This window comes from Triplophysa rosa, linkage group LG7 (genome assembly GCF_024868665.1).
Source record: "Triplophysa rosa linkage group LG7, Trosa_1v2, whole genome shotgun sequence".
NCBI lineage: Eukaryota > Metazoa > Chordata > Actinopteri > Cypriniformes > Nemacheilidae > Triplophysa > Triplophysa rosa.
This window is the reverse complement of record NC_079896.1, coordinates 11,713,887-11,728,105: the sequence shown is the minus strand read 5'-3', so window position 1 is coordinate 11,728,105 and position 14,219 is coordinate 11,713,887. Positions and strand designations below refer to the sequence as shown.

Here is a 14,219-nt window from a genome sequence, read left to right as displayed (position 1 = left end):
TGGCATTGGGTAACCCTTAGAGTGGATTCTTGTGCTTTAAAGCATGACGTTGCCTGGTGGACAACCAGCACTTAAGGAAAACACAAGCATGACCTCCCAAGAAGTGGCTGTTATGCTAATAAAAGCAAGTCTGGGCATGCACGCATGGATCAGCGGTTTAGCTGTTGCCACTGCGCAAAACACATGGTCAGTCAATTAAGGTGCAGAGGCAGTCTTTAGGAAAGAAACAGTGTAATGTTTTTAGGGGATTGTTAACAATGGTTGCCAAGATATGAAAGACAATGTAAAGTAACAATTAGCGCTGGCAAACATGTTTCCTTATGAGATAAATGAAACATGTTTAAAGGCACATATTTGATGCAAAAAAATGATTATAAAGTCCAGATTGAACAAGTTATGCCATAAAACAGAATTAAGCATGAATTATTTTTATCCATTGGTAATACATGGAATAGTGCTGGCGAATAGATCCATAGAGCAGTGATCTGGCTGCATTAATGCACAATGCAAATTCGATTTATGGTTTTCATTTAATCACAAACTGCTTCTTATTATAGAATAATTAAGTAATTTCATACCCATCTGTTTGTCTGTCTATCATTGTCTGTCATTGTGTGCAGTTGGAACTGGAAAACGAACAAGGAGTTTGGGTTTTTCTCTTTGGCATCAGTTTACAGGAATCATAATGGCTTGATCATGTGCAGTATATTATAATAACCCGTTTTGCCATTTTCTATGACGGTATACTGTGAAATGTTCTTTTCATGGGATAAATCAAATGCATCTTTGCATGGCTGCAAAACTTTGTTTATTTGACAGACCGGAGGTTTGCAGATGAATTGGTCTGTAGCGTAAGCGCATGAGGATCTGTGCGTACTGTATATACACGGGGGTGCACAAAAGGTAGTGTTTTTGTAAGCGCACCAGGTTTGCCATTAAATGGTTTATCTTTTCCTCGGCTTGCCACATCCTGCAGGAATAGGCAAAGAACATGAGCCTGGACAGAATCCTGGCCACTTGCAACTTCTCTTCAAATAGCAGAGAGGAATTTTGGGCCTGCCCGGCCTTGCTGCCTGTTGTACGTGAGAGGGCATCATGTTCCAAGGGTTCTTGGAGCTTTTGCTTCTTTTCTTAGTGGTTAAATATGTTTTTGTTCACACTTACTTTCTTCTTAAATTCTGTCTAAAGAATAGTAAGGACACTACCACGGCATGCGGTTGTTTGCAAGCTCAACCCAGCTCAGTTTAGTTCATCTTTTTAAACAACATGGATAAGCATGCTTGGTCTAAGCTTGGCCATCATTTCTCACTTCTCTTCCCAGAAATGTCATTGTTAGATAAAAGAAAAAATCTCCACAACCTTAAAGTGATAGCTCACCCAAAAACGAAACTTCTGTCCTTTATGACGCAGAACACAAACGAAGATATTTTGAAGAAAGCTGGTAACCAAACAGCACTGGCTCCCATTCACTTCTATTGTATGGACTCAAAACCAATGCAAGTGAATGGGGGCCAGTTAACAACTTCAAAATATCTTCTTTTGTGTTCTGCGGAAGAAAGAAAGTCAAAGAGGTTTGAAATGACAAGTGGGTGAGTAAATGATAACAGAATTTTTTTTGGGGGGGTGAACTATCACTTTAAAGACCTAAGCATATTTTTAGTTGGCTCTTCCAACTAGTTTGAAGTATCATTTTCTAACCAGCGGATATGACAAGCTCCTCTCAGACATTTGACTTCGGGAGAGCTTCATGGCGTTTTAAAAATCACTGAAGCCCATCACTCTGAGTGCGGCCCTCTGAACGTTGTGCTCCAGTTCACTTTGATGATAACGCATTTGTAGATCCAATCTCACCAAATTGGACCTTTCGATTTGTTTTATGCCATCCAAAGTCCGACAGAACACTCGGTTTGCTTCAGTTCTGAATAATTATATTAGAAGACAGAAAGCGAGCAATTTATTTTAAGAGATTGTCTCCAAGGCACGTCTATCTCACATCGCCCACCTTACAAGACCCAACAGGAAAGGATTCCAGAACCCAGTAGCGAACGGGAGGGGTTAGGAAGCGGGGGGATTTTAAACTCGGTGCTTTTTAAATCAGCTATGAGCTGTTGTTACACGCTCCCTGTTTGCCTTTTTTAGACGGATTGGAAAAACTGACAGCCCCCTTCATAAAGAGAGAGATGTATTGACGGGCTCACGGAACCTGGGGCTGGGCCAGAGGTTGAGTCCAGCTCACAGGGGGCCGTGAGGGGCTATTACTCCCCACAGGTGCGGGGAGCTAAGCCGCTGACCCTGGCCTCACCTGTCTGCCTGTTTGAAGATGAGGACCTGGGGGAAGACAGGGCTACTTCCCTTAACAAAGAGAAAAAATGTACCCCCGGGGCAAAGTCTGGTGTTAAGAGCGATTTGCCCTTACTTGCAGGCAGGCAGGCAGAGAGCTGCTCCGGTTTCACACTTGGGGATTGTGTATGCGTATGTCTGCTTGTGAAAGTGTGTGTGCGCGAGAGGGAATGCGTGGGATTAGATGTGCGAGATGGCTGCATTCAGGCTCCCTGCCTGGGGGTGATGTGACGTGTCGTGCGTTCGGAGCGCCAGGGCAGCTGCGTGGCACCGTGCCTCATCTGGACGGCTGCCCACATCGCTAATAAGCAACTGCAGGCATGTGAGGAGACGGCTTTATGAGTCTTTGATTTACTTAATAGACTTGATTCAATTACCACAACCCAGGGCCTCGTGGCTCCCTCTCTTGTCAACCTTTATGACAGTTGAGGACTTGGCTCTCAGTTTGATGTGTAAACTGCCAGAGTCATTATTTGAAAAAAGTGCCTTTTTTGTTAGGTTTGTTTTTATAGGCAATACTGACCCCCGAGCACTCGAAAATTAGTGTTTGAGACGTGTATAAGGTGTGTTTTTCCACATTTCCAGCATTACTCTTACTTTTTACGGGGTTACAGGAAATTGTTGGGGTGGGGGAGGTGGGTCTGTCGTTTCCTTGTTTTAAAGGGATAGTTTACACCAAAATGAAAATTCTGTCATCACACCCTTGTCATTTCAAACCTGTTTGACTTACTTTCTCCTGCAGAACACGAAAGAAGATATTTTGAAAAATGTTGGTAACCGAACAACAGTGGTACCCATAGACTTGTATTGGTTTTGTGTCCATATAATAGAAGTGAATGGGTACCACCGTTGTTTGGTGAGTAAATGATAAACCATGTTCACCCAAAAATGAAAATTCTGTCATCACTTCATCATCATCAAACAAAGATATTTTAAAGAATGCTGGGGAACTAAACAGTTCCGTGGCACCAGTAGATTTTTTCCTACCATGGTAGTCAATAATGGACCAGAACTTCCTTCTAAACATTGTTTTTAGTGTTCAGTATGACAACGGAATTTATACAGGCTTGAAATAACTTGAAGGTGAGTAAATCATGCGAGAATTTATATTTTGGGGTAAACTATCCATTTAAATGCAATGTAAATCACTGTAGATTAAAGTGGCTGAAAAATGCATAAATGTAGGCTAATTAGATTTACTCTTAAACAGATAAAATATTTTATTTGGAAAATAATAAAAAATGTGAGGTTGCATAAACACTTTTATGATCTATAAGTATCAGTACAGCATATACTATACCACTTGTATACATTTTCCAGCACATTTTTGTCAGCTGTTGTGATTCACTCTCTGTGTTGTGTAGGAATTCTCCCTCTTCGATCCCCTCTTACACCTTTACATCATCTTGTCTGGCTTATGAAAGGATGATGTGGAAACCAGTTTTAGTGCTCAATGAAAAGTGCTTCTCCATTTCCTCCTTGTCTCGTGATGTACTGTTGCTGCCCCTAACTCTGTATACATAGGGCTTAACTGTGTTTGCATGGGGCGTTAGGTCACCACGGAAGCTGCTGTATGTCTCAACCTTCTTACAGTGTCTGACTCTCTTTCTCTCTCTGTCTCTCTCTCTCTCTCTCTCTATCTCTCTGACTTGCTCTTTGTCTTTTATCTAATCTTTGCCACTGCTGTTTGGCATTACTGTATTCTTTTGCTTTTATTAGTTTATCTGGTGAAAAGAATTATAAGGTTATGGTGTATTGGGTAACATGGCTGTGAACTGTTGATTCTGTGTTATCGCTTGGTCGTGATGTTGTCCTGGTAGCTGGGCTGCAGAGTTTTATCAAAGAGCTAAACTTAAGAAATGACCCTTTGTATTTTGAGAAACGAGTGAAATGAATGAACTCTTTTTTAGCTTGCCTTCTGATGTAGACATATTTATTTTCTTTCCGGATAAACCTCTGATCTCCTCAGGGTGTCAGTTAATCTGGTAAAAAAAGCATTCAATGCCAGAGTGTGTTTGTTGTACATATAAGTAAGAACTTTCACATTTAAAGTGCTGTTTTATTGACTAAAATAAAAAAGTTCAATCAAGATATGTTCGTCTGAAATTCATTCAACCAATAACTTCTCATTCCCACAGAATGGCACACTCTGGGATGTCACACAATAGCTTATAGAGAACTCTATAAACTTGCCTTTCATCTGTTGCCAGCTCATGTGTTTTTCCTTTCTCATTCTGGCCTCCTCTTTCTCACACGCTCCCGCTATAGTCCCTGCTCCCCGTAGCTCTGATGTGAAAAGCATATTTTTGGCCTGCCCCTCCAGTGACAGAAAGACGATTATGCCTTTCTTTCAGGGCGAGAGAAAACCGTTTCCGTCTCTAAAACAGCTGGAGCAAGCCCCCTTCCCCCCTCAAAGCTGGCCGTAGCCCCAGTTTTCCCATTCAGGCCGATAACCCGCCACCCACTTCCATCAACTCATCTCCGTCACCCCACCCTAGGGCTCTCAAAGGTCCTGCACTCCACATATAAATCTTTCAACACTGGTCGTCCCTGTGAAGGAAAGGTCCTCAGGAAGTATTTTCCCTCTTTTACATTTACTCTGTGCCTTATTTCTCTGTGGAAGCGGATGTCACGTGAGTGGGAAGTGAACCAGCGGTCTTAAGTTTGGTGCTTTTTACGGACGGGGTGCAAAATAGGGCCAGAAACATAATATAAATGAAGTAATCTGGAGGTGTGAATCTGTATTAGCTGGGTGGCTTTTCTATTAAGTGCCTGAATATTTTAAAACCATGGTTATCTGATTTTGCTCATAAAAATACAATAAATACAAATAAAAAAACTTTTCCCACCCTTTTTTCAAAAACCTACTTTTTCAAACTCGAACTGGCTTGACCCCCTTAATTGCTGCTTGCAGCTATATTTAGTTTCTAAAATATTTTAACTTGATATTGCAATAATATTGTTATCCTGAATTCTTTTGGCCACTATAATCATGTAATTAAAATCGGATATTGTGAAAGTCCAAATTTCAACCTATTAAAAGATGCTCAGTTCAATTAAATTTCATTTCTATAGCACTTTTCACAATTTTCATTGGTGCAAAGCAGCTTTACATACGTGATAATAAAAAATATTTAAAAAATTAATAAAGACAATATATGGTATTAATTAGATATATGATGTAACATGCAATTTTATGTTTTAAGATGAGATGGTGATATAGAGGTAACTGTGACAGATTGCAGCTTCAAAAAAGTCAAGGGACATGGTACCTTATTTATAAAAAGTGCCACTTCCATTTCTCCGCCTTTGGGGTGAACAGAAGCAAATCCTGTTGTCAGTCAGTCTCCTGCAAGGCTGTTCTCCAAAGCCTCTGTACACTGCACTATACATCTACCTGTCAGATAGCCTACTATGAGGTAATAGGAAAACCATACATTTCCTTGCTCGCAGAGTAAAAATAGTGCGATTGTTGCAGTGCTTCACCTTCTGGCACAGTCGGGATGACACAGGATGACATAGTACAGCTTCTTCATCATGTCTTTGTTCAATTCATAGTTAAGAGAAGGGATTTACCGAAGCTATAATTTTAGCTCCTGCATCACCGTACTGCATTCTGCCAACCGCTCCAACAAAGCTTGCTTTTCTGTTAAAAATCCGGAGTACTAAACTTGAACCCTTTTAACCAGTACACAACCTACATCATTAAATGTTGTTCCACCTAATGATCCATTAAATCAGGACCCGCTGAAAAGCCCTGATAGACTTCGGCACACACATTAGCCAGCAATAGAATCTGCGTAGCATGCAGCAGGATCATGTTCCACACATCACCTCCGGTGGAGTTAAGATGACATCCTCTCACTTGTAGAGGCATTAAGGAATTTGGCTGTGTTTAACTTTGGAGGAACTCCGCTTTGGGATGTGCCCATCATTGGGGGTACGCAGTTGCTAATGGGAAAGAGCGGATGGAAGGGTGACATTGACATGAGGTTGGATCTTGGACGTCAGGTGTTCGACACCCACCAGCAATTTTGAGAGTGCAGGGTCAAAGTTGGATCTTTACGCTGACTGACGTGCAGTTATGAGAACGTTCTCCAGGCGTAGATAATCACCATGCGCTTCGTCTGAAGCAGGAACAGAGGGACAGCCGTCTATTGTCCGGTTGACTGTTTTCTGGCTGATCCACGTCTTGACTTGCCCCTGACTTACCTTCACCAAAGCCCTGTAATTAAACACTTATTGGCCAGGCTGGAGGGAGCATGCGGAGGGAAGGTGAGGAGTTCACCGTACACCTGTGTTGACACGAGGCTGTCTGCATGCATAACCCTTATATGGAGTCTCTCACAGAGCCTGGGGCAAGTAGGAAGAAGGAACATTTCCAAAGATTCACCCAAAAATTTAAGTTCTGTCATTGTTTATTCACCCTAAAGTCATTCAAAACCTGTATGACCTTATTTCTTCTTTGGAACATTAATGAAGATATTTTGAGAAATGTGTTGGTGGTTTTGTGTCCATGCAATGGAAGTCAATGGGGGCCAGTGTTGTTTGGTTACCAGCATTCTTCAAGATATCTTCTATGGTGTTCTGCAGAAGAAAGAAGGACAGGGACACTCATGGGCCACCCTGGTTGTCTGCTTACTGCTTATTCATCCCAGATGTTAACATTTTCAAAGCCGCTGTCGTATCATCCTGAGGTTCACACCTAAATATATGCCGTTTGTCCGTTGACCTTCCCCAGCAATCTCTCTGGGAAGAACTGGTGGGAAACGTGAGCTGTTGAAAAATCTATTTCCACATTTTAATTTCTTTGTCGTTTTCTCCATTAACGGTTGTGCTACTTGATGGCAAACACTGAAGACCATTTATATGAAAAGGGATTGAGTTTCTCTTCAGTTCAGTTCGGCCTCCGTCTCCTTGGCGGTATCCCGTGCCCTGACTCTCGCTTATTTTCCTTTCTGTTCTCCACGGCCACACTGTTTCACAGTCTAATTACAGGTCAATTAAAGCCTTTCTCCAACCTTCTGCCGCTCCGGCCCAGGAGGCTTAGAGGCCCGCGAGAGCGGGAGTGAAAGAGATATCATTTCATGTGGAGATCAGGCAAGAGCCCCTTTCAAAGAAGGGATTGAGGAGGAATCCTGCGAAAAGAGAAAGCCACCCCACGCACCCCCAAAAAAGGAGGCTGCCGGGACAGGGGCCAAAGGATTATGGGAATATTCATGACCAGATAAAGAGAGGAGACCTATGAATGGATGTGTCCAAAAGCTCATCTCTTAGGTAAACAGGCTTCTAAATGGAGTTTGGATCGTGTTCTCGGACTCACAGGAGCTGGGGACGGAGCAGTTCTCTCTCCTGAGTCCTGTGTCACATTTCCGTGGCTGAAAAGGAAAGGCTTGTTTTGGCCTTTTCTTAGCCGTCATTCTGCATTCCTCCACGTGGAGCAAACAGATGGCGGACAGGAATAAATATCTGTTTCTCAGAGTCTTTGCAGGCACGTTAAGCCAATAAACACACAAGTTTACATGATTCTTAGTTATCCGTTTTATTTTAAACATTTTAAGTTTAATGGTTTTCTGTGGGCTTGCAGTTGCCCTCCACATCCTTTTAATTTGTACTGTGTCAGTTCTTTTATTTTTAGTTTCTCTTGTTGTATTATTAACTAAAGGCCATTTTTACTTAGTAAAAAGTTTAACCTGTTTAACCTGTACTGGTTTACTATCGTAAGGCAATAGATTTTAACATTTTTATTGCATCTATGATTTAATTTCATTTATTTTATTTATAAATATTTATATTTTAATATTTACTGATCACACATGCATGCGCACAAGCATACACACAAACGCATACATATATATATTTTTCTTTCGGCTGCTCCCATTAAGGGTCGCCACAGCGTATCATCGGTCTCTATACCACCCTGTCCTCTACATCAGTCTCTTTCAAACCAACCACCTGCATATCTTCCCTCACCACATCCATAAACCTCCTCCTTGGCCTTCCTCTTTTCCTCCTGCCTGGTAGCTCCATCCTCAGCATTCTTCTACCGATATACCCCTGGCCCCTTCTCTGCACATGACCAAACCATCTCAATCTAGCCTATCTCACCTGGTCTCCAAACCATCCTACATGTGTAGTCCCTCTAATAAACTCATTTCTAATCCTATCCATCCTTGTTACTGCCAATGAAAATCGCAGCATCTTCAACTCTGCCACCTCCAGCTCTGCCTCCTGTCTTTTTGTCAATGCCACTGTCTCTAAACCATACAACATAGCAGGTCTCACCACAGTTTTATAAACTTTCACCTATGCAGATACCCTTCTATCACAAATCATTCCTCTCACTCTTCTCCACCCATTCTACCCTGCTTGCACTCTTTTCTTTACTTCTCTAACACACCCTCCGTTACTTTGCACAGTTGACTCCAGGTACTTAAACTCATCCACCTTCACCACCTCTAGTCCTTGCAACTTCACCACTCCCCTCCCTCTCATTTATGCACATGTACTGTGTCTTGCTCCTACTAACTTTCATTCCCCTTCTCTTCAGTGCGTACCTCCACCTCTCCAGGCACATCTCAACCTGCTCTCGTCGCAAATCACAATATCATCTGCAAACATCATCGTCCATGGAGATTCCTGTCTGACCTCATCCGTCAACCTGTCCATCACCACTGCAAATAGGAAAGGGCTCAGAACTTATCCTTGATGCAAACCCACCTCCACTTAAACCAGTTTGTCATTCCTCCTGCACACCTCACATGTGCCACACCTGACTTCCTTGTACAATACCACAACCCTCTCTTGGCACCCTGTCGTATGCCTTCTCTAGATTCATCATCCCTCTCTCTCTCTCTCTCTCACACACACACACACACTCTCTTCATTCGTCAACTGCTCAAAGTACTCCTTCCATCTTTTCAACACATTCTACTCACTTGTCAACACATTTCCATCTGCATCTTTTATTGCCCTAACTTGCAGTACATCTTTTCCAGCTAGGTCCCTCTGCTTTCCTTTACTTCCTCATTCCACCACCATGTCTCTTTGTCTTCCAACCTCTTTCCGGATGTCTTCCCAGCGGTCTCCCTTATCACTTCTGCAGTAGTTGCCCAATCATCAAGCGCCTTTTCACCATCACCTACCTCATGTCTGACCTCTTCAGCAGTCTTCCTCCTTCAGTTTCCACCATCTTATTTTTGTTTCAGTCCTCATTCTCCTCCTCTTTCCCTGCACCTCCAAAGCCATCCTACAGACTACCATCCGATGCTGTCTAGCGACACTTTCCCCTGCCAACTTGACCTCCCAGTCTCCAATTTCTTTCAGGTTACATCTCCTGCATAGAATATAGTCCACCTGTGTGCACCTTCCTCCACTTTTATATAACACCCTATGCTCTTCTTTCTTTTTAAAATTTGTATTTACCACTGCCATTTCCATCCTTTTCGCAAAATTAACCACCATCTGCCCTTCCACATTACTCTCCTTAAAGTGATAATTCACCCAAAAATGAAAATTCTGTCATCATTTACTCACCTTCGAGTTGTTCCAAATTTGTATACATTTCTTTGTTCTGATGAACACATTCTTCAAAATGTCTTCTTTTGTGTTTTCTACACAAAAGAAGTCTTCTTTTGTCTTCTTTTGTGTTTTCTACATTTTTCCTACTATGGGAGTCAATGGGGGGTGAGATCTGTTTGGTTATAAGCATTATTCCAAATATCTTTCTCTGTGTTCATCAGAACAAAGACATTTATACACATTTGGAATAACTCGAAGGTGAGTAAATGACAAAATTTTCATTTTTGGGTGAAGTATCCCTTTAAGGCCATACTTACAAATCACCTCCTTATCACATCTGTTCCCTTCCCCAACATTTCCATTGAACTCTGCTCCAATCACTAATCTTTCTTTCTTAGGTAAACTCACCACCACTTCATCTAACTCACAAACGCATACGCATACATATATATATCTATTTATACATACACTGTAAAAAAATCCCGTAAAAAAAGAACAATTTCCGGCAGCTGGGGCACCAGAAAGTTACCGTTATTTTTTCACATAAAATTTGTAACTTGACATTTTTTGAGCATATTTAAAAACAGAGTTAAAACAGTAAAATTCTGTAAAAATTCATTTTTTACAGTGTGTATACATCTCAAACCTTGTCAAAATTCTTAAAGATATTGACATTTTTTAGGTAAAGCACCCAGCTCTGGCTGGAAATAAAGTAATAAGTTTCATACTGTACCTCTACGAAAAAGACCTTAGCAAGCTCAAGTTTCCTCTCCACACCTGCTGTCAGAATACCCTCTCCCAAACTTAATGGAGCCCGTTACATTCACTTACCTTTCCCATCACTTTCTTTTATGTCCCCATGCACAAAAAGACAGGACTAGGGGTTGGTGCATGCGTGTGCGCTTGAGGGTGCTGAAGGGTCACGTTTCCAGGCTCCGGGATATTTGTAAAAGTTTGTGTGTTTTTATGTGCGAGCACGTGTGCGCCGATGTGTGGGTCATAGTGTTGGATTTCAGACCTCAGAGATGTCAAATGTCCACAAAGGCTGTCTTATGTCTTTCATCCCACGTCTCTGAAATTAAATGGGGAATCCCCACACCACAAAAACGCCTAAACGGCTGCACGAGCCTCAAATGACAGTATTTAGTTACGCCGCAAACTTGTTGCGCAGTGTCCACTTGAAAAGCCCAGTTAACCTGTTGTCACACGACACCTTAAGTAGTTTGTTCTCACACTACTAGGACACAAATGGACTTGCATGCGTGCATAGAAATGGTGTGTATGCATGTCATGTATTCAATATTTAAAAACCTAATGACATTTTAAGTCTTATATTTTATTATATATACACAGTCTCCAAGGGAAAAATTGATCGAAAATATTGATGACTCATCTAGCACAACACAAATTTGTGTCCGGTCACCTTTCTAGAACAAGAATGTCCCTCCCCAATTCCACCAGTAACTAAAAAATAGGCTTTGTGTGTAATAGAAACACAACAACACAGGACAGAAACATGCTCTCATGAGGCAATTTTATGGGGTGCTCAACTACTTTTCTTATGATCTGAAAAAGTTAACCGATTTCTTTGTGTGAAAAATTTAGAACGAAGACATTTCAAGTGCTGAATCAGAATCATGTCTGATTTCAAATGATGCCTTCCTGTAACTTTCCCAGGGAATGATTCTTCCTTCTCCTTGACTCCCTGAAGGGACAGGCTTTGAAGCGGCATGTGGAGGTGAGGAGGTGCAATAGAACACCACCTCTTCATCATCTGCTTCTCAACCGCACATACCTTTCAGTGTTGAACTGTCAGTGGCCACCATCTGCTGTTTGGGTGACAGAGATTGTGCCCACGGTGGCACTTGACACGACTGATACTTTATCCGTGAGAAAATGCAGAAATCTTGTCATGCATTTGAGTCCACTTGAAGGTGCGCCTCTGCAGTGATGTGGACAGGTTCGGGTTTTTCCAAAAGGCATGCTCGAACTTGAGGAGTCTACAGAGTTCAGCGCAGGGGAGATGAAATGCTGTGTGCCTTACTGAACTGGCATCTTTTCTGTGTGTTTTGCTCACATGTGCATTTTTGTTTTACAGAAAAAGTACGTGAAATTCAAGAGAAACTTGAAGCCTTCATTGAAGCTCTTCACAAGGAGAAATAGAGCAGTATGTTTTTTTTTCCATTTAAGTACAAAAAAATTGTAGGACGAACAAATGGAAATGTTTCATGTTATTGTTGTGGTATTTTATAGTTTCTGTTAGTGAAAAATCTGGAAATCTGGAATTACATTTTTATTTCTAAGCCTGGGAAAGTTATGGAAATTAATACATTTTTATATTTGTAATATTTTTCTTGAATTCAGTCTCTCTAAATTGAATAAAACATACACAGTTATCACAAACAACTAAAAAAATTAAGAATTCAAAATTAAATGTAAATAATGTGCTTAAATTTACTTTGTATATACTTTGTATATATTTTAATACTTTTTATTTGTTTTTATTTTATTTTTAAAAAAGTGTTTTTATATAAGAATACATTATTTATTTTAAATGTTATGATATTACAAGAATTACATCTTAATCTTTTTTGTGTCTTATTTCAGGATCTGCTTTTTTCTGGGCACAGTCATACACCTTTGGAAGAAAATGCACTGATCAAAGACAACATAATATTTTTGTTCTTTGCCCTTTGAAAATGACTGTCCATCCTGCTTCTCCTCTCATCTGGTCTTAACTTGTCCTGCTTCAACTTTCACACAAGCGCACACTCTCAAAAGCCGCCTCTGTGAAGTGAGCGAAGCTGGAGTAGCTTTGCTGCTCATTTAATCACTGTTGGAGCAAAAGCACTTAGTCAAGTATAGAATGGTACCCGTCAAAACACAAATGCTTTATTCTTTTCACCCCACTGCTTAAAAACCTCAATGTGTTCAGCAGACATGTTCTCCATGCGCGGGGAGGGAACAGACGCGAACATACATCTTCACTCATATCCCTCGTTCCCAATCCGGGTTGTCCGGGTTTCTATTTCTCTCAACTTTCTTTATTAATCAGGGGTATTTTTCACAGAGAGACCGCATGGTAAAATGCATCTGCTATTGATTTGCCTGGCTGTGAATACGAAATTCCAATTTGCGTTTTATCACTAATTGCCGCCTTTGTGATTTCACAGCGTTTGGATGACGTCCCTCTTTATGACGCATTCAATGTCACAGTTAAAATGATATCATTTTAAACTTTATCCATCTGTAATTATTTTGTAGTTTACATTATATGCAGGTCTTTGTATAGTAGATCTCACTCATTTGCTAATCCTCCTCACACAGGGGAGAGATTATTTCACATTATTTCCTGTTGATCTTTAGCTATTGTGCACTTTTCATTCACCGCTTGCACATTTTATATCTCCCTCCCTGGATTTTTGAGGTCTGCTGGAGTTTAATACAAATGTAAACGCCACTTCAATGTTCTCATAATTTTGAATTTAAGGGACATAGAACGTTGGTTTCTAGTATCTCGTTCATGTAAATGGGTAATATACATGTACTTGTAAAGTATCTCTACAGTAAGTAAAATCAAGAAGCTGTTGTCACCACGGGGAAATATATGAGAGTGGTGCTTGTAATAAAACATCTGTATGTCTGTTTAAGAACGTTTTCCCCTTTTTGTTGTAGATTGTAATGTTTGCATGTGCCCCATCAGATGTGGTTTATTTATTAGATTGGTGTTAAATGAGAAACAATAAAAGCGACTTTAAAAGTATGTTTAAGAGGTGGACAATATTCAGCTTTTTCGTTTGTGAATAATGTTCTGGTTTAACATTCACAATATTTATATTTATTTACTTGGTGTTTTGCTAGCAACTGTTAAACATTTTGACAGGTATCACAATGCATTTTTTCTCAATTTATGCCTTCAGTTTATTTAAACATTAAAATGTTCTTCTATTGTAAAACAAGAAAAAAGATTGAAAGCTATTGAAAGATCAAGAGTTTCCTGGACTCAAATGCTCCTTTCTCCTTTTCCAGCATTCCAGTGCTTAGACACAAAGGATAAACAGAACATATTCCAAATTTCTAAGTCGTCCCATAAACACTTTAAAGGCACGATGTGCACAAAAAATGAAAATGCTGTCAAATGTTAACTTTGTTTTTTTTTAATAATATTTACACAGTTCTACACTGTGAAAAACACGTAGTTATATAGAATTTTCACATATTTTTGGAATACGGTCAAAAAACATCAAATTACAGAAAAACACCTCAAATTTACAAGAAAAACAGAGGGGAATCTGTAATTTTACAGGATTTTTTTACAGTGTACCCATAGGAGAGTTTAGTGACCTACCATTCAATGG

At 40.4% G+C, this 14,219-nt stretch overlaps 1 protein-coding gene across 4 annotated transcripts in view; it reads left to right on the top strand.

Annotated features, from left to right (window-relative positions):
* The window catches only part of opa1 (OPA1 mitochondrial dynamin like GTPase), a 41,810-nt gene extending 28,186 nt beyond the window's left edge, over positions 1 to 13,624 (top strand). For all 4 annotated transcript variants that reach the window (XM_057337919.1, XM_057337917.1, XM_057337918.1 and 1 more), the window contains 2 exons: positions 11,960 to 12,028; positions 12,469 to 13,624. In XM_057337919.1, the coding sequence (XP_057193902.1) occupies positions 11,960 to 12,024 (65 nt within the window). In that variant the 3' untranslated portion in view covers positions 12,025 to 12,028; positions 12,469 to 13,624. The remainder of the gene's footprint in view (positions 1 to 11,959; positions 12,029 to 12,468) is intronic.
* Positions 13,625 to 14,219: the final 595 nt, after the last annotated feature.